The sequence below is a fragment of the Notolabrus celidotus genome, chromosome 17 (assembly GCF_009762535.1).
Source record: "Notolabrus celidotus isolate fNotCel1 chromosome 17, fNotCel1.pri, whole genome shotgun sequence".
NCBI classification, from domain to species: domain Eukaryota; kingdom Metazoa; phylum Chordata; class Actinopteri; order Labriformes; family Labridae; genus Notolabrus; species Notolabrus celidotus.
The window spans coordinates 21837818-21864360 of NC_048288.1; the positions used below are offsets into that span (position 1 = coordinate 21837818).

A 26543-nucleotide genomic window follows, 5' to 3' on the forward strand; every position below is an offset into this window, starting at 1 on the left:
CTATAGTACTCGTACCCGGCTTTCTTACTGATCTTCCGGCTGTGTAAGATGCTTGATTCTGATTGGTCAAAGCCCCTTGACAACAGTTATTAACTTTCCCTACCGGTGCAGTGCTAGAGGCAAACTGATAACACGTCATGTCAAATCAATCCGCAGAAAAGAGTCCCGGCATAATTTGCTTCTGCTTGATGACGCCATAGACCGTTTCTGTTCACATCAAAACAATGTGGCTAAAAAGTCAGCCATGCTAAATCGTCAGGCAGCAGCGGAGCAGGTGAGGGAAACTTTATGTTACCAGTTGCCTGAATTATAACACCAAGGCAAGGAGTAAAATACACTAAAAACTAAATAAACCTGACTTGAAACAAGAATAGCCAAAAATCACCAAAAGAAAACTTTGAACAGACCAAGCAATCATGACAATAAAAATCCAGATCAGATGTTGGTTTTATAAGTTGGTTTAGGTAAAAGAGAACAAGAGACGCGTAAGGGAGTCTAACATTAACCAAAGGTAGAATGGCGTTAGTTACAGAGGGGTACAGTATCAGGAAGAAAACATGGTTTCAGAACATTTCTACAAACACTGGAACTCATGAGTTTTATTCACTGAAGGGGCTCCTGAGAGGACGATATTTGAAGTTGCATCTACTGCAAGGGCCTTGCACATTTCTGTTGTGCACCAACAGTAGCCTTTTACAAATTTTGCAGATAATCCCTTTTTTTTAAATAAATGGACCAAACGACTTTGGTAGTGTTGCACCCATAGACTGTATAAATAGTGGACTTAGTATCTGTGACGTCACCCATCTGTTCCTGAGTGCTGTTTTGAAGCCAATCGACGGCGGCAGCCATATTGGAAATGCGGAACTCAACCAGGCATAGTGTGACGTAAAGAGGCGGAGTTTGAGCCTCCTTGCAAACAGCTATGTGTTCCCGCCCGGGAGTCAAGTCAGTCATGTCCTTATTTGGGCAAAAACTCGTAATCTTAATATCTTCTGAACCGTCGCGTTAGAAAAAAATCCACCCCCTGTACAGTGTGTGCCAAAAGAGAAATTACCTACATAGAGCCAAGCCTTTTTTGAACCAGGCTGTAAACATGTTTCCGGTGTTTCTGGAGCCAGCCTCAAGCGGATCCTTGATGAACTGCAGTTTTTAGCACTTCCGCATAGGACTCATAATTTTAGACCGGAGGTTGTTGCTTGGTTGCAGCAGCCGCAGCCATTCTGCTAGGTTTTGTTTACTTGTGGCTTCCAGGGCATTGAGCAGAGATAGTAAGGGAGTGAGATGGATCACTCCTGGAAAACATAGCGATGCAAACTTATGTTTTGTCCACTCGGCATAAAAAACCCCCATGATTACATATTCTCTAAATTGTTGATACAAATCTGTCTGCAGTACTTCATCGATATTAGTCGACTAATTGTTGCCCCCTTACTGGCGTTCAGGCTGACCTGTGGCTGAGCTGGTATCAGCGTCTGTCTTAGCTTTCGTCTGGTCTGTCTGCATCATCAGACAAAGTCAGCAGACTTTACTCGCGTCTCTATTTATGACTACATTTGCAAATCTATTGCTTACATTATCAAGAGTCAGCGATTTGAAATTACACAGACAGGCAGGGTGTGGTCTCCAGGTCTCTGCTGTGATGATGGTTTGTGTGTGTGTGTTTGTTTTCTGAGCAGTGAACGTGACTAATTGGTCACAAGCTATGCTGAATCCGTTTCACCGTGGGTCAGTTGTAATCGAAACGCATCCATGACTCAGGGGGTGCAGACAAATTTCATGGTAGCGACCAGAGTCCGACGTCAAATTGCTTCCAGGTAGAGCCTGTTATTACTCACAGCACTGTACATAACTACAGAGTCCAGACGGGGTGTTAAGAACTGATGTCTGAGCAAGGAGCTGAGGTCTGGTTATGCCTCTGAGCTGCCTTAAGGGAGAAGTGCAAAAAGACAAGATTTAAAAAAATCTACACTTTTATAAATGACACCAAAAGTTAGAATTAGTCAAACAAACAAACTGCTCTTTCCTTTTCAGAGTTTAAAATGATACAAAATGACAAAAATCAGCTTCTTCATGAGCCTGTTGAGGAAGCAAACATGTTCGTGCAGGTGCAGGCCCCAGGATGTGTTTTCTGCACAGTTGGAAATGACCTAGTTAGCTCCAAACAAAGGTTAAAGGTCAACCCTGCATAAATACAAAGTCTCCAGCTCCAGCTGAGAACAGAGACAAGCGAGAGTGTCATATTTTATCTCCCTGACCAGGTAACACAGGCCCACACAGCTCTTATCAGTTCCCCCGTCACTGGATTTATTTGCTGCTTCCTGCTTCGGTCTCACTTTGCATGAAAAAAGTTAAACAACCAGGACTTTTGCATTTGACTAGATGTTCAATCTCAGCCGAGGTTAAATAAGGAAGCTGGGATTTGCCTGCACAGCTTCAGTGAGTGATACTGAAAGATAAAGGGGTTGTTGTTGAGGGCATCTGCTTCTCTAAGGGCCCATCTGTCAGGCTGCTGAAACTTAATTGCAGAGAGTTCACCTGTGTGGAGGCCAAAAACACCACAGGGAGTTTGTGTTTCCGCTCTTCTCTTATCAGACTGTCACACCAAACACACACAGCGAGGTGCTGCTCAGAGTAAAAGGCCACCGTCTTCACCGCTGGACGCAGCTGCTCCACTGACGGTGACGGATTCTGGCAGAAACGTCTTTGATATTCTGCCAAGGTTTTCAGCCAGGTTGGTGATCCGATGGAGCTGCACTGAGGGGACCGTGTTCAAAGTATAAGGGGCCTTGACATGGCATGTTTGGTGGCACTGTGGTATTAACAAGGAGCTTAACGTCTGCAGGAAACACATTTGATTTCAAACAAGAGGTAATGAGGAGCTAATCGAGTACAGAGTTAAAAATACATGAAAAAAAAGAGTGTTTAATGCCAAACCATCTAGGTGTGGAGGTTTCCACAAGACATCCTACGAAGGAGCGCTATTGGCTTAGCGTTTTAAGGATGGGTTTTAAGGTGTCGCAGGTTAGACTCCCCCTCTCTGCTCCCACATTTCCTGTCTCTCTTCAGCTGTGTTATCAAATACAAAGGACCAAATGCCTAAAAACACAACTTAAAAAAAACTACTTTTCACCAACTTTAAACTTCATTTAAAGTTGGTGAAAACACTTTTTCCTCTTCATATTACATCCTCTAGATTTACAGTTTCTTGAAATGAAAAATGAAAAAGGACAGCGCTAAATATTGAGACCCAAACTATGATGATTACCCGTCTTCCGCAACTTTTTTTCCATGCCTAAGACAAGACCTTGACAAGCTTAAAATCCATCTTTGATGATAAAGATTCTGATGGTTTTGCTTTGTTGCCTTTAATGAGAAAAGAGGAGTCAGGAGTAAAATGTAAGCGATGGGAAATCCATCATTTTCCCCCAATGTCAGTCTAATCTGTCAAATTACAAGTTGCATTCTTGTAACCATTAGTATTGGTTGAACAAGCAACAAGTGTTTGTCGGGAACAAACTCTCACTACCATCATGCATCTCCTCTATTGTCATTGATAACTTTTTTCATGATGCAAATCAGCCACAAAGCCTCAAAGTAGCTACCGAGGTGACGCCAGTCTACTGTTTCTTTCTTTCGTGGCTGTAGCTTCGTGTCAAAGCACTGATTTATAAAGGTTTGAGGGTGTTAGAGAACATATCTAGTGTGACATTTCACATTTTTGATCAACTGTGCATCAAAGATGTTGAGAGTGGTTGTCACCGTTGTGAAAGTCTACCACAGACCTCTTCATTCTTGCACTTGCAGACAAGGTCAAGTCAGAGATGCGTGTCCTCTAGTGCAGGGGTTCCCAAACTTTTCAGCCCACCACCCACAAAACATAAGTTCCAAAGACTCGTTCCACAGTCCCTAGAAGTGATTTAATGTGGCCTCATTTAGCCGGTCTGCAGAAAATAAGCCTACCTATATGAGCATGTTGCTGTGTTTCCTGTGCCATTATGAATTAACCTGCCGCTACTGATGCTTTTGATAATTAACTGTTCACTAACACTAAACTTAGGAGTCATCTGGCAAAAAGAAAGGCAGAAAACTCATTACTTTTTCTATTTTCAAGGTTTTATTTCAAATTTAGCTAATTTGGCTACTATTTTTGTTGTTATTTTTTACTACAATGGGTAAAATGTACTTTTTTCTAGGATAACTTAGAAAAAAATAATCTGGAAGACATCTCACGACCACCTATTTGCGTCTCGCAATCCCCCAGGGGGTCCCGACCCACACTTTGGGAACCACTGCTCTAGTGTGTTCACTGCACCTGCATTTAAAGTCTAAGAAAACAAATAAAGCTGTAGGGTTTAAAAATGTTATGACTCACTTTTTACGGTTGATTTATATGTTGCTTTATTATCTTACAAATTTTAACGGTTTATTTTATTTGTATTTATCTATTCATTCATTTATTTATTTTAATTTATCTACTCAGTTTTATTGACATTTTTAACTTTTATCCTTACCCGTTTTAAATGTATTTATTTTAACTATTTATATTCTTAATATTAATTTGATGCTTTGACTAATGTTAATAACACATTTTATTGTTGTTGGTGTGCATTAGTCTCTATTTTAAAATCCTTTTTATTTTTTGAATATGTCTTGCCATTGTTTTATTTCTGCTTCTTTCTTGTTTTCAATCGCTGTAAAGCACTTTTGGTTGCATTTGACTTGTATGAAAGGTGCTATATAAATAAAGCTTGATTAATTGATTTAGTAGATCAACAGGTACAGCACAGCAGCATTGCATTGTGGGAATTTCAGCTGGATTATTAAAGTGAGGGAAGGAATCTGGATATTACACAAGAAAAGCATCAAGAGAGTGAAATGTTGCTTCACCAATTTCCTTTCTTGAAACCAATATCTAACAATTGAACTGTTTTAAAGAGAGAAAGAGTTACAGCTAAAAGTAATCACTGACATGTCATCTTTTCTATTTATCAATGGGACTCATGTGTTGATTTGTCATTGACTAAAACTCTGAAGGGGCTCTAAAGCTGAGAGGTATTTTCATCTAGAGGTTCAGACTACATGTAAAGTAGCTGCTAAATGAACCCTGATTAAGACACAGTCTGAGGTCGGCCTCTTCAGACAGGACTCATAGTTGTTGTGACTGACATCATCAGCTATAAGAACTGAAGCCGTGAGTGTTTCAATCTGAGAAAATCAGGCCCCAGTACTGTTAAGATCCTCCACCTTTACTAAAAAACAACAATGTGAGCTCTAAATAAGAAGTGAAGAAGTACGCAAAAGTTCAGACTATACTCAGACAACTGTATCTGAACAAATGTCAAGCCTTAGATCCTGCACACAAATATCTCAAATAGCTAACTCTACAATGATTGGCAGCTCTGGAAGGTAAAAACCTAAAAATAAACACAATTTTGCCCCCACCTCAAACTCCACGCTGGCTAAAGGAATTACAGTCCTCCTCTGAAACCCTCCACCTGAAGCCGACTGTATGAAACCATATGAAATCTGTGCATGTGCATGGGTGTGTTGTAGCTCAGTGCCTTCCCTTGAAACCCACAAACCCTGCCGTCGCTCTGCTGCTACCTGGGAAACGTCTTAATGGCTGAAGAGAAATGAAGCAGCAGTGTGAGCTGGAAACTTTGACGTCACATGCTTTTTCCTGTGCACTTCCTGAGAGAAGGATGCGGAGGAAGGAAGTCACGTTGAGTCAGATTGCACTAAATCACAACCAAGAATGACAAAAGAGTGTAATGCAGTATTTTGTTAGAGCCCTCTGGAAACTTCACTTTTTGTTTACAGATGAAGTGAGCCAGCAGGAGGAGAAGAAAGTGGCGGGGAGTTTGTTTGGCTGCCAGTGACAGACAGGAAGTAGTTTTGTTTTTTGACTGTGGCCTCCAGCATGCGAGCTGGCCTGCCATTGTCTGCAAGGACCCTTCGACCCCTCGGCTTCCCTCCATTCCACGGCTCTTCCTCTGTGGGCGACAACACCCCGCGTCAGGCTGTCTGACAGCGTCGGAACATCCCTGCACTTGAACGCAACATGGTCACCGGGGCGAGTCTATCAGCGGATTGTTTTGTTTCAGAGCAAAATGTGCTGCGACTGAAAAGAGTCGTGTTTAAAGCAGCTGATTTCACCTGGTTGCCTAAGCACTATGAAGCAACAGCCGTGAAATCAGTGGTGAGACTTTCATGTGTCCATGGCAATTCAAAGTCCGACACTAATGTGTCACCCGCATCCAGCAGACGTGTGATGCAACACAGCAGCCCTTAGCCATATGGTCTGGTAGTAGACTCGCACATTAAATGTAATGACAACGGGTGAAGTCAGAAAGGGTGAGTCAAACAAAGTAAAGGGAACACGCACAACACTGCGCTGGCAAAGGCTTCAATTGGGGAGGTTTTGGCTGACAGCTTCAATCGAGCTGCTGCATCACGGCTGACTGATGATGGCGGTGCAGGAAACGTGCAGAAAGCTCTTTCAACTTCAGCCGTGTGAGACATCAAACACAGGCAGGCATCGACTCTGTGACGGAGTGAGAGAGGGGAGGAAAACAGAGACACAGGGCTCTGTTTAGGTCTTTAAAGATCCGGACAGGTCAGGATTACTGTTAGAAGCTGCACCAAGTGTAACCCTGCTGACAGGGAAACCAACAGGTAGCTGAATTATTGAAAAACAATTAGAACCTAATTGGCTCAAATACAGATACTCCTTCTTGAGTGTCACTGCAGAAAAACCAGCACGATTATCTCACCCTCAAACGGCAGCACTTGGATCCGTTGAGATGTCTGTGCTAACTTTTTTTCACTTGACCTATTTTTCTTCACCTCTATTCTGGTGACCCAAATCTACAGCTACTTTTCTGTCAGCCTCTTCCTACTTCGGCACCAATAAGACAGCATTGTTCTACTGCACTGAACCCTGATAAACAACTGCAAATAATTTAATACACAGGGAGAGAAGTTTCTTCTGTTCTACCATGACAGCCACTGATTTGAAACATTGAATTGTCCAAATAGATGCTTTGAAAATAGATTCAGGATCAACTGATTAAATAGAAGTAGTAGATTCATATTCAACAATGCATCTTAATCAGTGACAAACAAGTTTGGTGTTGAAATTGCCAGTAAAGTTTATAAAACAGCAGGTTAATAACTACTTGATGCACAATTACTGCTTCAGTATCTTCTTAAGCAAAACATATTTGAATGTCAAATGCACATTTTTATGTTTTCTATCAGTTTATGACACAAAAATGTGTATCTTTATGGTTTTGGACTGTACTTTGAGTAAACAATGTGGTCTTATTGCAGTAATGATAACAGCTGGATTTTTTGGATCTTTGTTTTGTATCTGATTTGCATTTAATGTTTATATGCTGGGCTGTACCACAAATTGCTTCTTTGAGGACATTAAAGTTTTCTAAAACTGAAATCTAAAAAAGTTTACAAAAATCTAAACCTTGTCAGACATGGCCATGGTCTCTAGGAACTTGTGATAGACTTTAGTTTGATCTTTTATAGACAACTAACGACCACTTTCATTATCAATTACTCTTCCTTTTTTTTTTAGTTAATCATTTCCCTGTTTCGGCTTTTAAATGTTAAAAAGAAATGTTAAAAACGGCTTGTTAGAGTTTTTTACATTCCAAGGTGAGTCTTTCAAATGTCTCGTTTTGTCCACAGACACTCAGGCACAAAGTACAATGAGAGATTTAAATATAGAAATGGTCCACATATATGACAATTCATTTTTTGAAAAATACTTTTTGAAGACCAAATCTTATTTTTATAAAAAGAACATTTTCTTGAATAATGATAATAAAAAATACAATTATATTTTCATTATCTTTTGGATTCTAGTGTTATATTTTATGTAATTATTTGCATAAATGAAGTACTTGGATGACATCTCTGATTATGGTCAAACTTTGATCAGGTTTTCAGTTGACATACACACACACACATACACACACACATAACCACCTGTCAATCCTGTGAGGATCATGTTATGGTTTCTCTGATTGGTTGCATTTTTAGGACTCAACTTCTTCGTACAGTACAACCTATCTCAAAGCTGTTTGGCGGTTGTTTAAGGTCTCTGCTGCATCGTTAAAATCCGCATCACAACTCCGCCTCAATTGTTAGCTAGCTTGGCACACTTTTTTTTCTTTCTTTAAGTTATATTTTTGGGCTTTTTGCCTTTATGATAGTACAGCTGAAGAGAGACAGGAAGTGTGGGGAGTAGAGAGTGGGGGACGAAATCCAGTGGCCAGGAGTTGAACCGGCGACCTCTGCGTCAAGGACTATAGCCTCTGTATGTGGGGCGCTTAGACCGCTTTGCCACCAGTGCCCTAGCGGTCTTGGCATACTTTTGAGCCACTTTGAAGACTTTTGTAACTGCAAAGTTTAGACATTTTCAGATATGTCAATTTATTATTTATTATATATTTATTTATTCATTTAGAAAGCTAGAACCATTACATTTTTGACTTTTCAAGAAAAACATCTACCATTAACATTCTTAGGTCTGAGGTCACCATCTATGATAATATATTTCAAGGCTGCTTCACGGTTGTTGAATGTCTCTTCTGCATAGTTAACCATCATCTTAAAATCAGCATCATAACTCCGCCTCGGTTGTTGGTTAGCTTGGCGTGCTTTTGAGCCATTTTGCATCATATAGTGTCTCTCCGTCTTTCATCGCTCTGACGCTGTGGTTGTGAGTGACGGCTGTCCTCAGTAGTGAGGAGAACACTCACTCTTCAGATGAGTGGCACGGTCCACTGTTGTTAAAATCTACTGTCACTGAAAAGTCTAGACCCAGAATAGAAGGTCATCCTGTGACAGGTTGAAAAGTATTATATAAGTTTAAAAACAGTTTGCTTAGTTCATTGTTTATAACAAAGCTAAAATCTACATTGGGGATAAAAACAAAATGATTTCATAAGTTTTAGAGAGTGATTAAAAATCCTCTAGAAACATTCAAGTCATTTAAAATCCGTTAATGTTTAAAAACAAACAGTAATGACACTAAGGGTGTTTAAATATACTGTTTTACTATGTTTTATATTGTTCAAAAGTAAGATTTATTCATGTTGATCTGTGTCAGATATTCATCTGTGATCAGTTGCTTCGGTCTCCACCTGCAGAGCGGGGAGATTAAGTTTTTTTTTCTGCATTCTATTAAACGCTCTTGATGAGGAAACACAAAACGATCACACTCCTGATTATTTATTCGCATTTTCAAGGGTGTAACAACAATTCCACCTTTTCAGATGTGGGTCAATGAGGGAAAAAAAAGTCTTATATTTGAGTCAATGATGGAAATATGACTACCGTTATTATTTTAATATCAATGTTACTGCTTAATGTTTTTCTGTCAAGGAAATCAACGTCACACCTCAGCTTGACTGCTAACAAAACAACTTAAACAGTCAAGAATAAAATGAGTGAATCAGTGAATTCAATCTTCCCACACAAACAACATTAACCCTCACAAGACAGACTTTTTGTTTATTTATTCATTTTTACACGTGTTTATATATATATATTATTATTTTATTGATCTATTTATTGAATGTATTAACCCCCTGAAATGAGCAATTAGCACTTTGTCATCAAGCCTGATCTGTTTCATTATCATTATTGATATAATATATTTATTTACATTTCTATTATTATTATTATTTTGGTTTTCTCCCTCTGTCATGGCTTATTTTGTATAGGTTATTTCTGCTCTGTTTTTTAGTTTTTTTAAACATCAATTGATTTTCTTTGTTTGTCTCTTGTTTGTTTTCTTTTTGCCTTGGTTTTCCTCTTATTATTAGTATTACTATTATTACCACTTCTCTGTTTCTCTGTTTTTCTTTCTTTTTTTTAAATTGTTGTCCATATTCGTGCCTTGTTTACGTGTTACTCTATCTAATATCACTTGGTCACCCTTTCTTGTAAAACACATTTCTTGCACAATAAAAAGAATAAAATGAGTAAATGAACGGATAATGAAAACAGTCAAGGTTCAACACACATGTCGGGATGCTCTGTTGATGTTTCAACTCTTATCTGTTCACATGTTTAAAACGCTAGCTCATCCTCAACAAGCTAAGACCACAGCTCACTTCCTCTGAAGCAACTCTTAACGACAGAGGACACAGGAAAACAAAAAGACAGAGAAACAAAGCTGACAGCATTACAAGACGCCCTAACTGTCATGATGACTCTCCTGCCAATGTTAAAATTACAATTATGTCTTTTCTGGAAGAGGAAGGTTAAGCGGCGGTTTAAGGAAAAAGAAGCGGGAGTTGGAAAAGCGAAGGGACAGAACCTGCCAGAGAATCCAACAGACAGATCCCGGCACCATGATTCAACTTCCTGCTAACTTCTCACTTCCTCTGTAGCCAGCGCTCCTCCATAAAGGCTCAGGGAGAAATGTGGCTCAAATTAGAGTTTCCGCTCGCTGGGGAGGCTGAGAAACAGGAAAACAGAGGGTGGAGAGAGAAAGAGAGGAGGCTAACTGCTCTGAGTTTGCACAAGGCTTCTTGTCAACACACACACACACACTCTACATGGTGTGAAGAGACAGGAGATACCACTCAACAATTACAAGGTGAGATTACAGCAGGGGCTTGCGACAGGCCTTTTGAAAAAAGTGTGCGAGCGTGGCTGTAAAGTATCCTCGGCCCTCGAAGCTGCCGAGGTAATGACATTCCTCTGATAGCCGAGCTAGGTGCAGGAGATGGGCGCCCGGGTCCCATCAATCAGCGCGGACCCCCCTCCCCTATCCAGCACAATGACAACACTGTTCTACATGAGCACCCACTGCGTCCCCTCGACTGTAACCCATGAGTGGCAGAAGGGTGGAGGGGTTGGAGGAGCCTCCCATAGAGCTCGCCCTGAGGGTGGAATAAAGGAAAACAGACTCTGGCTACGTCTTGAGATACTCCTTTAAAAAAAGAGAGTTGAGAGAGGGGTCTTCAAGCATGATAATCCATCGAGTCACAGCCCACTTACTAGGACAAGCTCAAGTAAAAAATGAAGTAGGATTACTGTGTGTGTGTGTGTGTGTGTGTGTGTGTGTGTGTGTGTGTGTGTGTGTGTGTGTGTGTGTGTGTGTGTGTGTGTGTGTGCTTGAAAGGAAGAGACAGAGAAGGATTGCTGTGGCAATTACAGGCTTCAGCTCAGCAGAAGGCTTTCAAACGCATATCCACCCAGTCCTTGCTGCCGCTCACACACACACATACACATACACGCACACACACACACACATATGCAAACCGCCTCAAAAGACTGTGAAGACACCCTCTCCACTTCTCTCTCAACATGTTAGCACAAATAAGTCAGTTTCCTCTTGCTCTAATTATAACAGTCTTTCAGCTATAACCTGATGCCGAAAACCGACAGAAGCAAAGTGAGAAATCAGAGAGAAGGAAGATGAGAGAGAGAAAAAAAAAGCTGACAACTGCTACCGCACGGTCAGAGAGGGAGAGAAAAAGAGACTCAAGTGCTCTCCACTTCTTGTAAATGACAAAACAAGTCAGCACAACTTCTTCCAAAGAGCAGAAACAGTTTTGAGAACTCACGAAAGAAATGTTTGAATAGGTTAGCCATGTCCATTTTGGGCTCGCCGTCTCTCTCTCTCTCTCCCGGCCCCCTCGCTCTCTTCCCACTGCAGCTGTGGAGTTATTCCATGTGAACACCCAGAAGAGCTGGTGGGGCGGATAGCGGAGCAGGGCGGCCCACTCCGGGAACCATGTGGTCGAGGTTAAGCCAATGGGAGCGCGGGACAGAGAGAGAGGGCCTCTGGTGCAGCTCTGGAAGGCAGAGTGCAGAGGCCTCATGGAAAGGGGAAGAAGAAGGAGGGAGGGAGGGAGGAGGAGGAGGGGTGAAGTTCAGACTCAGAGAAAGAAAAAGAGATGAAAGAAAAGAGATGGGAAAGTGAAGCAGCTTTTTCGTCTCCATTTAGACTGATTTGTATTTTTTAAAGGGTAGGGAGCTGAATAAATTCAGTCAGCAGGGAGCTGCAGGGACGCTTCAACGGCTGAGTGAGTCAGAAAGAGCTCAAGTGTCACATGACTGCAGTTGTTTGTAGAGACACACTCATAACTGTACAACAAACCCAGGAAACATGAATCCTCTGACTGAGGACTCATAGCCTCACACATTCTTCCAAATGATGACACCGCTCCACACCCAGCAACTGAAAAAAAGGAGGTTTCCTCCAACAGAATATATGAAAGTGTGCTCATCTCACTGTTACAATACAACCACCCACAACCTGACATATAGTCTGCGAATACATCATGAAGAAGTACGAGTGAAGGTGACGGATTTACAAGCTGTGTCTTATTGTATTAGCATTTTACGAGGCTTGTTTTTTAGCCTTCACTCGTGTTTTACATTAGTGTGTGTTTTATTAGGTTTAAGAGACCTGAGACTGAGTGTGTGTGTGTGTGTGCGCGCTTGTGTGTCATTTCATTCCTGCAGCTGCTCACCTGAGGATATTTGATCAAGAGGCAGTGACAGGTGGGAAGTTGTTGGGAGGTTCTGTGAATGTGGTTCATAACAACACAAACCCCCCCACCTACTAGCCTCACACACGCAGACACACACACTACACATAACAAATAAACCTGCACACCTGAGAGCAGAACAGGCTGTAAGAGCAGCAGATAAACAGCTTCTACACTTCAGCTCAGTGAAGTCTTGTAAGATGGAGTCATTGTTTTTAGAAAAATGGATTAAAATCCATGTAGAAATGTAGATTATTTCATGTTGTCTTAATATATGCCAACTGACCTTTATTTTAATTATTTCAAATTGAATAGCCTTGTTTGATTTAGAGAAGCTTTGTTCATTCTATTTACTACATTTTTTTCTTTTTTTATTCTTTCATTTTTGTTTAGTTGTTATTGGCCACGGTTACATGATGTTTTTTAATTCTGAATTAATTATTCAGAATTAACTAATTCAGAATTAAAGTATTCTCCTTCGCATTTACATGGAAATAGTAATTCCGAATTGAGGTTTACATAGAAAACACATGGAATCATCTTTATTAAATTCCGCTTAAGGTCTGGGAAGGGTTCTGATTGGACAGGGGCGGGCGTGACGTATTTACGTCTACCGAAAGAAAACAGACTCCAGTTCCTGCTTCTTTTATTTTCGGTTACAACATGGAAGACCACAAAAGTGACAAGTCCCTCGATTAACTTGGACGCTACAGCTTTAAAAAAGGTCCACATTTGTATGCTTCCCTCCATGATAGTGTTTTTACTATTTTTGTTCCTGTGTGTGTCCAGAGAGTGTGTCCTACGTGTAACCATGGTCGCATTGTTTACATACGAGATCAGCTGTTAGCAGCCCATCGCATGTCGATGCTAAACGATGCTAAGGAGGCAAGGATGACGTGCTGGTACTGAGGTGCAAGCTAAAAAAGACGACATCGACCTGTCCTTCCAACCACCGTTATGGGGGATGTAAGATCTATCTACGATAAGGTGGACGAGCTAACCCAGCACCAGAGGGAAAACTGGCAGAGTAGCATCATACTAACAGAGCTAACAACGGACACCAATGCCACATTGGAAGGATTACACCTGCTGTGGGCGGACAGGACACAGGAGAGCAAGACTGAACTAACTGGTGAAGAAGGCCAGCTCAGTCCTGGACCCTGTGGAGGTGGTGGTTGACAGGAGAGTTATGGCCAAGCAGTCGTCTATATATATATATATATATATATATATATCTATATCTATATATCTGTATCTATATAGATATAGATACAGATATATAAATATTCTTCTTGAAATTATTGTACTGTACACCTTCTTGTTTGCTGCTGTAACTCCATAAATTTCCCCACTGTGGGACGAATAAATCAGTATCTTATCTTATAAACTCTTTTCATGATATCCATTTCTTCTAAGGCTCCTATTAAATAAATAGTCTCGGCTCGAATCCAACGCTTGCTTTGGACGGCCATCCTGGAATATATGCGTCATCGCGACAGGACAAGGGAACGAGCATGCGCAGAACGACCGGAATTAATTTAAAGTGGAATAAACGTATACATGATCGAGGAATTATTCAATTCAGATTTAAAATCGGAATACACCAGCCACTTACTTCAGATTTAAGTTTAATTCGGCATGGTCATTTTCATTCGGAATTAGGTGTTTACAAGGTCATTTTTAATCTTTTTAAAGAGGATTTAACTTTTATTCTGAATTAAAGAGGAATTAAAAGTCTCATGTAAACATAGCCAGTGTCTTGTTTGTCCATTTGTTAAACCTTGAGATACAGCCATACAGCTGTGAAAGTGGAAAAAGATGAATGATAAAGCTGTGTTTTTGTGGTTATAAACTTCAATAAAAATACTATGGCAAAAAAAAAAAAAAAAAAAAAACATGCATTAAAACCCTTGGATCATATTTCATCAGGGGCATTCTGGCACACAACAACGCCGCTCTGCTCTGGTGTCACAACACACACGTAAATAGAAACACTGAGCAGCCAACAGGAAGCCACACTTCACGAGTCCGACTGATAAAGTCTTCTGCAGACACTGCGGTGTGTGATAAAGCCAGAAATTGATGACACACACTGGTTAGGCGTACCCAAAGAGAACAACTATTTCGCTTTTCAGTCTTCTGTGCAGAGAAAAGCATCTTGGGGGGCGCAGGGCTTCCTCTCTCGGGTCACCCCACCACTACAGAACCTCATTACCACCACCACAACAAATATGATGAATGAGATAAGACTACAAGTGTTGGGCGGTCTCGCAAGTGTGGTTACATGTTTTGTTATTGTCAAAGGAGCCCCATAAACAGAGGGAGCAGGCCTGAGAGAGTGAGAAAGAAACAGTGATGTGTTATCATCACAGCCAGAGCAACCCTAAGCCTGTATAAAACAATGACATTAGCACACAGGCCTGTTTGGTGTGCTTTTAAGTCTCTGTAACAAATACTGTCGTACAACACAAACCTTTAACCTAATCTAATGAGATCTGTGCCAAACAAACATGGCCGAAGCACACTAACAAACGTGGTTATCCCATAATACTCTTAGCTGGGACAATGATGCCCTGCAGAGCAGAACAACTCAAGAGATTAGAGTGTCAAAGCATCAGAAACTGAAGGAAAAATAAACATAGGATAAATGATCATAAAGTGAGATCAGAAGCTGGATGAATTACTCTGACTGGGATTCAGACTGGATGCCAGCGGTCAGTGTAGATCCCAAATTATCATGAGCGTCTGTCATCAAGAGGAATTAAGCAAAGACAAATGGTAACCTTGGCTTATAAACGCGGTTACGTTTGGCTCGAGCGAGGCCCCCTTGGCAAACAGCAGTGCCCAGAAATATAACTATTGTTGTCAGAGCAGCAGACATCACCTGTGCAGTCCTGAGAATGATGGATAGAATGGGGCAGGAGGACACACACGGTTGCAATCGCTCATACGCAAACAGAAAGCAGAGATGTCGATTTTTTTAACATAAAACAGATTGGGTAGTTTCAGAGTAAGTGCTCAGTGAGACGCACGGAGCTCTCAGCATTTAAGCCAATCATACGCTACATTAGATGTGATGTGGTCTGAGGCAAATTGAGGTAGTTGTAGCCAAAATACTACAAAATGTTTCTCCATGAAATCATTGTCAGATTACACTGATGTTTACCATAGACTGTATAAAATATGGACGTAGTATCCATGACGTCACCCATCTGTTTCTGAAGCGCTGTTTTGAGGCCAATCGACGGCGGCAGCCATATTGCTGCTGTCGAGCGATTGTGACGTAAAGAGGCGGGCTTTGAGCCTCCTAGCCAACAGCTACAGTGTTCCCGCCTGTCAATCAAGTCAGTTGTGCCTCTCATTGGAAGACTCGTAATCTCAATATCTTCGAAATTGCCGCGTTAGAAAAAAAATCACCCCCGTACAGTGTGTGCCAATCGAGAAATGAGGTATCCAGACTACACTCGTCTTTTGTACCAGGCTGTAAACATGTTTATTTCTGCTGTAAAGATCGTCTTTTTTGAATTGGTGTGTATGTGGTTTCCAGTACTTCTGGAGCCAGCCTCAAGCAGATCCTCGCTGAACTGCAGTTTTTAGCACTTCCGCATTGGACTCATATTTTTAGACCGGAGGTTGTGGCTTGATGTGTTCACTGCAAGCCTCCACACAGGTTCACTGGAAACTTCAGCCAACGCATCTAAAACCATCACATGCAGCATTCCACCCCATAAACACTGATATCGTTACCTAGTGTGTCTTTAAGATTCTTGACGATAGAAGCTTTCCTGGCGCTGTTTTTCCTCTCCACGTAGTTGGACGGCACGAAGCCCGTCTTGTTGGTGGCGTTCCGAACCCTCCACCAGGACTTGGAGTCGTCGAGGAGCCAGAGGCGCTCGTTCTTCTTGATGTCCAGCTCCTGGTCCTGCTGGGCCAAGTAGTCGAACTTGGCGATGACAATCACCTCTTCCGTCATCTTGAACCGGGTTCACTGATGGAGAGAGGGAGGTAAAGGGACGTGAGAATGGCTGGAATAATGTAAAAGAGACAGAAAAAACTTTTACTAATCTACGTAATCTGGGTCAGTTTGTGTCTGGCAGAACAAGCAGTGATGTAGTTAACACTAGCCATGAATGATGAGGACAGCATGACACAGATTTCAGCTGTAATCTAAATAATCAGGGTTCCCCCCTGTAATATGGTAAGCAGAAGTAGTGAGCAATACTGGCATTTTTCTTCTACTTCTGCAATACTGATGAGTCATTTCTTTCAACTTGAATAAAGGATATAAATCAAGTCATACGCTTATTGAGAACTCAGTTTTCACAGAGCCTCTCTTCCTCCGACACATCTTGCGTATTTCTGCATGAAGATAACATTTGCCCCTCTTCATCTACCCTGCCTGCATCTGTATCTCATCCTCCAGCTCTTGCCGTCTGCTGCAGACACAACGACGAGGTAAATTTAGAAACTGTGTTTGGGAATAAATAGCTCTACCTGTACTGCATCAAAGCTGAGAACTTCAAGGGTTCTGGTGCGTCTCAGTAGACCTAGGAGGAGAGCAGAGACAACACGGAAGAATTACAAATCAACTCATCTGAAGATTTCTGAACACTTCTCAGAACACTCTGTATCTGTATCTCATACTAAAATGGCATGGAAGTAAAAGACAATGTGGTGCAGCTCTAAAGGCCAAATTCCACCAGATCCGTGTCCGTTCCGTCTATGATCCGTCATGGCACCGGATCTGATAGGTTTCTATTCTAGTCAATGTGTTAACTTCCACTTGATCCGCTCCGTTGCGTTCCGGCTGCGTCTCTGATCCAGCAGGTCGGAACACAACGGATCAGATATGCAAGACTTCTATTTTTGCTGGATGCCGGAGCACGACGCATCAATCTCAACAGAGCAGATGGAGCGGGACAGGAAGTCAGTCACCAAAACAAAATAAAAACCTGGTTAAATTTCAGAATAGAACACTGTGTTAACTGAACTATTACAACAAAAATGTCATTTAGAGCAGGACCAGGCCTGGAGTCATCAATTCAGATGTTTTTAGAGGACCCTTAAAGACAACATGGACGAGGAGAGGAGGAGGAGAATCCTTGATTCAGTGATTGCCGTGGGAAAACCTTGGTCACATGACTCCAGTTGTCCGGCGGTCCTGCTCTGTGCTGAGTTCCGAAAACGCAACCGGTGGGTGTTGACGGACGAGAGAACACAGAGTGGATCGAAGACGGACCGGACATGGATCTGGTGGAACTCCCGTGTAATGGTATATGCATGCCTTTATGTGGCCTGTGTTATCCAAACCTACTTCAGCTGGGCAAGACTCTTGATGCAATGCCAGCCACCATTTCCAAGGTTTAGTCTAGTTCAACATAATTCCCCCTGAAACCAATTGTACTCTTAGAATAACAGACATAAATTACTATTCTCTTCGCTTTCCAACACTCACAGCTGCCAGAGAGTACAAAGCCAATCTCTGAAGTATCCACATTCTTAAGAAATGTACGGAGGGGATGATTTCCTCTCAGAAGCAGTCCAGCGATTGTCTATTGTAAGTATCAAAACCCAAACCTGGGAGCCCGGAAGATGGCAAAGATTACTGTACACGTGGGGAAGTGAAGAAGAGGGGCACTGTGCGTCAGCGCTGCAGCTCCATCAGGGAGAGGAGCTCTCACTCTGCACTAATGATGTGGGATATTGCTTTAAATTTAGCAGCACAGGCCTATAAATATTCCTGAGTGTGCTGCCTATGCAAATGCAGTGATTATGTGATCTGCATTATAAGCGTGGCCCCATTGTCTGCAGAGTTGCTTATCACAAGAACTTTCAACCCTCCCTCCCTCCCGCCGGTTGTTTTAAAAGTATGATTTGAGAGTTCAGTGATCCACAAGCAAACAATGAGCACATTCACAACAACTGGTCTTATGACTCGTGTGGCGTTCAGCACAGCCAAGCTATGCTTAGGTTAATACGGCAGCACAGGAGGAGTGAGGCAGTGCTTAGCCGCTCTGATGTCATGGGAGTAGATGGAGTTTCACCCCCTCCTCTTCCCAGGCCGTCTTCGGGGGCCAGACAGTGACCTCATTGATCGAGGGCTCTTGGTTTTTATTTGAAGCAGTAGAGTTTAAGTTTCAGCTGCAGCTGGCCTTGAGATAGGGCCCCGAACCTGATCTTAGGCAAACATACGGAGCTGAGCTTTACTTTCAGCGCGATTAGCCAAGAGGAGTAAAACAAACAAGCAAATAAGCATCAGCTAAGACCTGAGACGAACAGCCAAGAGATTGATGAGGACACAGAACGATCGCCCAATGTCTGATTGTCCTTTTCTCATTGGATGAGAGGGGAATGAGACCGTATCAAGAGCTGAGAAGCTAAAATGTGTAAGAAAACTAAGAAGTGGAAAAGGGGACACCTGTGGTCTGGGGTGTTTTCCTCTCATGTGGTGTTGTTGACTTTGTTTACCATGAACACTTGGGTGTATGCTGTGGTTTTATCTCATGGCATGTTATTGCCTGCTTCTTTTCCATGTCCAATTTAATTAATGAACACTGGGAGACATGTTAGGGAGCGGCACACAAAAACAAAGAGCTGATTTACTCTCCTCGAGTGCTGCCTCTTTCACAAAGACAAAGGCAACAATCTCTCCACTCCCTGGGCTGGGCTGGAGAACAGTCTGCCAAAGAGGCTGACGAGTGTGTATATGTGCTTCTGCTGCCTCTCCTTTTACAACATCCCTCCCTTGCTATCTTTTTTTTTTTTCCCCCACTTCATTCTCTTTCCATCAATGCATAATAGAATCCTCAATGTAGGACTCGTTCAGCTGTGTCCCATTTTTAGAAAGCACGCTGCATCCCACGTCTGACTGTCTTTAAAGTGTCACCACCCCCCAGGCCGGCTGAGCACTAAGTGCACATTAACACCGACCGTGACTTACAATGGTGCAGATGTGAGGGAGGATCACAAAAAAAAAAGTTGGGCGACAGATGCTCGGAGCTAATCGTGCCGCAGCTCCAGACTGAGCCGAGGCCACGAGTCGCTCCAAAGCACTAAACGCGAGGTCAGACGGGTCAAACTGCTCAGATGATGGCGTATCCGCAGCGGAGCTCTGCTCACTCTGCTGTCTGGCAGAAATACAGGTACCAAACCCTTCACTGACCTCACCCACACTGCACATTAAGACAGTGATTCTCAAAGTGGGGTCCTAGGACGCAAACCATAGCGTGGAGGTCCGTGAAATAGTTATAATACAGTTCTAATAAATTATAAAATTGTGCTGCGTCATTAAAAACAGCATGTTTACAGATGAGGATCATTTGCGCCAATGTTAATTTTGGCGGTTATTTTAGATTTAGTCTTTAGATGAAAATGCCTGTTAGTTTTAATCACATTTTAGTCTTTTCAGCCCTTTATAGTTTTACTCTAGTTTTAGTCGACGAAAACTCAAAACATTTTAAGTTAAATAATTCAGCCTGTCCCTGTATCTCGATTCTCTAGATTCACAGAAAAATGCCATGAAAGGACTGTATTGCACATTTACGACGGTCCCTGAATGCACCTCGCAGCAACAGAGGCACTGGACAGTCAGTCAGTTCACGGCACTCTGAAATGCATCTGCATCTTTCAACAAGGAGTTGATCAAAACTTACTGAAGGTATCTGATGTTTCACCAAACTGGAATAAATCAAGCTCCAGATGTATTGAGCTTTTCACGGTGATCAAGGCAACAACGTCAAACATCAAATATTAAACAGACGTCGCTCGGTTGCGTCTTTGTCACTAACGCACACCGGGGGTACAAATCCTGAATGAAGATGAGACAGATGCATGGAGGTGGGGAGAGCTGGTTCATGAAGCACACCTGCTGCAGGTAGAGACCAAGCTAACACTGAACCCCTCAGATAATAACTCAGCCTGTCACAGGAATTTTTATTTAACACTTTTATTTCTAAAGATTAGACGCACAGCGGGGGAAACATGGAATTTGAATGTCCGACGATCCGCCACTAATGTTTTCATCTCGTCAACGTCTTGTCAACGAAATCAAAACCTACGTTTGTCTTAGCTTTTATTATCAGTGAAGCACTTTAGCTCGTCATAGTCTCGTTTTCGTCATGAAAAAATTAGTCATTGACGAACATTTATCAGCATAATTTAGTTGACAAAATGAACACCGATTTGAGCCAATGAAACCAGCATATTGTACCCATTACTCCTACCCTAGTTGACTTTGGGCCAATAGAAACTGATATGATTCTGACACTTCACATCTATCTGTCACGTATCACTCATTCACACTTCACTCGGTCTGTTCCTGCCACTACTTAGCTTTGCCTAGTAGCTCGCAAGCATGGAGCCATTTCTAAATCAGTTCACATCGTCAAGTGATGCTAAGCCCAAGCTAGCTAAATTAAGACAATATATATATAGAGTTTGGTTTTATTGAGAACAGTGATGGGAGACCAAAATGCGTCATGTGTCTTCAGATGCAAGCAAACGAAGCTATGAAGCCAGCCAAGCTAAAAGGGACATCTGATCACAAAGCACCCGGAATATAAGGACAGAACTCAAGACTTTTTCCAGCGAAAGAGCAAGGTATACATCCGCCAGAAAACACAGATGGTGAAGTGTTTTCTGTTTATCACTATGGAACAGGTTTGAAGTATTTAGATTGATACGTTTTAAAATACAAATTCAGGGTTCCCACTCTTTTCCAGAGATCATTTTCCAGGACATTTTCCATGATGATCAAGCTGGTATGACAGTCTAAATTGAGTTCCTAATTTAGTTCTTAAATAGTCTAATATGTTCCTCTCAGTGGAAGTCTACATTGAAAGACATGCAGTCTATGGCTATCCATGAAAGCATCTCTTACATGCTTAAAAATTATGGCAAATTAATTACAGAACAATGCAACCACAGATGTACAGCACTTTATTTGTGCAACCAAGTAACAATGATGGCCAACTCTCATCTCAGCTTTCTCTTTTCTCAAAAAATATAAAATGAGCTAAGTAAAAAACAAAAGAGCAAGCAAAGGACTCTGGAAGCTGCCTTACTGAAGGATCAGAGGATCAGTGCATTGATTGACCTAAATAGAACTGAATGACAAAAATGGCCACAAATGTTGAATGGGGATGTGTTTTTTTTAACCTTGTCAGGTCGCATGCAGTCACATTGGAATAATTTTCCAGGACAATCTGTGATTTCCCAGGACATTTTACTTTTTCTGCCATTTTCCAGGTGTTTTCCAGGACTGGAAAAGTGGTCAACTGTTTTCCGGGTTTTCCAGGTTTTCCAGGACACGTGGGAACCCTGAAATTGTTCCAAGAGCATCTAAGAATGCAAATGGTAGTAAGCATGTGTTTAATCTATGTTACAATTATGAGGGTGTCCTTCAAAAATGTTCACACTTGTAAGGGGTCCCTGGTCCCAAAAAGTTTGAGAACCCCGGCATTAAGATATAACAGCACAGGCGAGCATGTCTGATCCAAGTGTGCCAGCTTTTGTGTGATCATTTGTGTAAAATTCTTCCTGAAAAAATAATCAAAACTTCCCCAGATTTAAAAAAGTTAATAAGAAATGTTTAGGATTTTAGCAAACAGGCTACGATGAGATGGTCTTAATACCCTTTTTAAAAAGTAGCAACAAGTGTGGGTTTGTTCTCCTGCAGTAAGGTCAGTCTGTGTTGTTGCTATAGATTTTTAGTCAACATGTGTTATTTTGAAATCATGAGAAGTCAGTCACAGCTTGTATCATGTCATGATTCACTGCTCACTGTCATGTGACCTGTGTAATGAGTAACTGCTCCTATAGATGAAGAAAGTCCAGCTCTGAAAATAAACTCAAATACCAGAGAAAAAAAAAACTAACAAGCAGAATCTGTGTGCACACACTGTGGCTGTCAACAACAGTGAGCTGACCACATGGAGGTTTAGACAGGTGGTCAAGTTGTGTGCTAATAGTAACTGTGGGATTCCCCACTAACTGAGACAACTCCTTTTAGAAGCGTGCAGCAAGTTAAAGCAGCAGAGGGTATTTCATTTACAGTAATATCACCCTTAAAGGCAGCTAACTGTAGACCTGTAACTCAGCTGACTCACACTCCTTCATTGATACAAACTACAGTAATATCCAGAATATAAGTCCACAACAAGCAGTTTCTGTGCAGTTCTAATGAGATATGTTTTCACCATGTGGAGTTAGCATCCTTATAGTTACTGGTTCAGCAGTTGAGCTCGGCCAACGTTATTTCTGATACCTGTGAGGAACAGATCCATTGGCCACTAACGCAACTCCAGACTGATTCCACAGAGTATCTTCAATCCGACCTACATTCCACAAGGTTTATTTACTCAATAGTATATCACTGATTTCTTGAAATGCATGCCTGTTATGAAATGATGGAGCAAAGCTTTAAAAGTGGTGCAGCTAGCAGCTAGCTTTTTATCGCCTGCAACACACAATGAATTGGGACAAGTTTCCAGGTTTCATGCAGGGGATGGTGATAGTCCCTACACTATACCAAAGCTGGTATAGTGTTGGGCGCTGTTGGTCTAGCGGTTTAAGCAAGTTCCCCAAATACATGCTCTAGTTTAAAAAACAGCTTGATCTGAAGCGCTAATTTCTCTATCTACACTGTACAGGAGGTGAATTTTTTTCTAACTTGACAGCTCAGAATATATTAAGATTACAAGTTTTGCCCTTTTTTTTAAAAAGTTATACTTTTGGGCTTTTGTTCCTTTATGATAGGACAGCTGGAGAGAGACAGGAAATGTGGGGAGCAGAGAGGGGGGGGGGGCATGCAGGTCAGAGCCGACTGGCCATCCCTGAGTGTGCGCAGGCAAACACATTGGCCTCATCTAATTTACAAATGTCTACTTGGCTTGATCCCAATGTATTTATGTGTTTATCTTCAGAGATCAGGAAGTCACTATGCCTTGCGCTCCTGCGACACCTTGCGGATGTGTGTTCCCCGTGTTCGGACAGAGTTCGGTAAGAGAGCGTTCAGTTTTGCTGCTCCTACTGCTTGGAATAAACTCCAGAAGGACTTGAATCTGTCGGATCTCATCTCTCTGGACACCTTTAAGTCTATCTTAAATGAAAGAAAGACCCCAGAACAGTGCCTGTGTTTTGAAATGCTGTTTTATATTCACAAACTGCACTTTACTTGAAAATAAGTTGCACTCTTTAAATTATTATTGTTTGCTTCTACATACTGTCTGCATATATGTTCCATGTTGTTGAGTTGTGCCATTTATTCTGACGTGTGCTGCTGACCTCTTGGCCAGGTCGCCCTTGAAAATGAGGTCTTGATCTCAATGGGACTTATCTGGTTAAATAAAAAATAAAAAGGACATGGTCATGGCCGGGAATCGAACCAGTGACCTCTGCAACGAGGACTATAGCCTCTATATGTGGGGCACTTAGACCGCTAGGCCACCAGCGCCCCTAGTTTTGCCTATTTAAAAAAATGACCGACTTGACTGACAGGCGAAAACAATGTAGCTCTTTACCTCACACTAGCTCGACAGAAGTTAGGTTGAGTTCAGCATTTCCAATATGACACCCGCTGACGATAACAGAACAGCGCTTGGGTGACTTCATGGATACTACGTCCATTATTTATACAGTCTATGGTCGAGACAGATGCTGCCAGTGCCCACTACTAGCAGCACCTTGCCTGGCACTGGATAACACAACTGCCACACAAACAGACCTTTAATGGGACGGGTGTCCTGTGGAGTGTTTACGTTTACTGTCTAAATCTGCAGCGCAGGGGGGCTCGATTACGAATAATCATCGAGTAGATGCCAGCGATTATCGCATAGTATTTTGGATTGAAATCCCATCCATAAATATGACTACTGTGCATTTAGTATTTGTATTCCTTGCACTTCATATCCTAATACTGAACAAAGTAATTGCAAATTGTATGTTATTCTCAATCCTTCACTTCAGGCCTTTTTTTAACTACAAAGTTTCATAATGTTGTGTTTAACACCCATTACAGTTTTGTACCATAGACTGTATAATGGACAGTGTTGCTCTGCCTTTTCCAATTGTACGGTTTTGAAGTCAAAATATCCCTTTGCAGAATGCAGACATCTTGTACATGTTCTGCAGCCTGAGTCTGCACAGTAGGAAATGTGTGTGTTTCCAGAGTTACAAGCTCCGCCCTACAGCGTACCGTCCCGAGGTCCTACAGAGTTTCTCTCTAAGGCAGCTGTCAATCAAAACAAACCCGGGAAGTAAAAACGTTTTTTAACCTCTAATAACTAACGAAAAAGAAACTTTTCAGAAAAAAGAGGCCTTGAACACAAAACAGTCAAATAATAACTACATATCGTCACAGCATACAGATGTGAGAAACATTCCTATCATGTGTATTTATTTTTTAAAGTTTGACCGCAGCCCCATTCAAATGAATGGGGGAGACTGAGTTTTTGACCTATACTGCAGCCAGCCACTAGGGGGAGCAGTTTATATGGCAGCTTCACTTCAAGCCTAGCGAGACGACATCCATTTTATATACAGTCTATGTTTTGTACTTGGTAGTGAAACTGTTTTTTCTTAGTAGTTTAATAAAATCAATTTCCTTTCTAAACATCTGTTTGTGATTTGATTTTACCAGTAAACATTTCCACAGAAAATAACCTGACAATTTCCCTGACCGTGTGCAGCACTGACCTTTATTTGCAGTCGTAACCCGACGTGAAGGAGCATGGGTACCCATGTAATGTAGATACGCAGCACTGTAAGCTACCAAATACCAAGCTGATAAAGCAGGTCCACTTATCTGCTGCAGCTGTAGGCCAGTGACAGGTCACCCAGTGGTCCTATCAGTACTCCACTCATGTTCTCATGAGTGCCAACACTGCTCACAACTGTTTCCCATCAGCAGAAGATAACTACCCCGAACCTGGCACTGTTATCATAGGCATAATGGGTAGTGGTATTTCACGTCTGCAAATACATTTTAAAAGGGACTCACTGCAGCAGGACTGAAAACCACAAACCACAACAACTGCACCTTGGTGGTGGAACAGAGATGCAGAGCAAGTTTGCGAGTTACTTTGAAACAACAGTGACAAGTTCATCACCACTTCCTGCAGACTACAGCTGCTGCCACAAGCCAGAGTTTCTGTACAGGAGGAAGAAAAAACACAAACGTGAAGAAGTAGTCAAAGAGCACGCCCAGTGGCTTATTTGGGAATGTATGATATCAGGAAGCAATACCAGAGATATGAATGAGGAGGAAATGACTGGAATAGCATAAGTGTTCAGTGTGGATTCCAATGAAATGTTGGCTTTATTGATCAGACTGACGCTTCAAGTTCTTTGTAAAGATGTATTAATGACTGGATACTCTATACAAGTCCAAAAGAATAATTATGGATCCTTGCCTTAGGGAGGAGCAAACAGTGTCCCGCTCCTCTACAGGATTGCTGAGGCACTGAGACAGCAACAGCATGAGCTCACAGAGGCAGACAGAGTAACCTAATCCCTGTGACAGCCTGCTAAAATCACAGCCTCTGCTGCCTTGTGGAATGTGCTCTGTATGCTCACTGCTCACTCAGCCCCTCTGGCACTGCTGCACTTCCTCCAACATGACACCAAAACTCACATTTTGGCAAACAGGGTGGGGGGGGGCTGGGGGGGTACTGTCGGTTAGTCTGTCTTCACAGGAAACAGAGAGTTGCAGGAGTGACGGAAACATGCTAGTGTGTACTCTCTTATTTTTTCCACATTAAACCACGACAGCTCAAACCCGTGAGACTGCAAACTCTCATCCCAGCTGTCCTAGATTCTCTCAAAACAAAACAAAACAGCAGCATGGAAGCAAAGGGTCATGAGAGACTTGGCAGGCCAGCTGTGAGACAGGAAGTGTGGACACAAGGGTGACCGGATGATGGGAAAGTGATGCAATCTGACAGAGAGCAGGCTTGACCTCGTGATGGAGTGCAGATAACATATCTCTACTTTGCATTGATGCAAGTAATGGGC

General features: G+C 42.0%; 1 protein-coding gene across 3 annotated transcripts in view; it reads right to left on the bottom strand.

Moving 5' to 3' along the window:
* Positions 1-26543, bottom strand: part of nck1b (NCK adaptor protein 1b) — a 47612-nt gene that overhangs the window by 10042 nt on the left and 11027 nt on the right. Inside the window, exons 2-3 of one of the 3 annotated variants that reach the window (XM_034706392.1) lie at positions 17028-17080; positions 16281-16521 (exon numbers count right to left, since the gene is read on the bottom strand). In XM_034706392.1, the coding sequence (XP_034562283.1) occupies positions 16281-16506 (226 nt within the window). In that variant the 5' untranslated portion in view covers positions 16507-16521; positions 17028-17080. Of the gene's footprint in view, positions 1-11603; positions 11715-16280; positions 16522-17027; positions 17081-26543 lie in introns of those variants that run through there. The other 2 variants (XM_034706393.1, XM_034706394.1) reach the window with 2 other exon arrangements.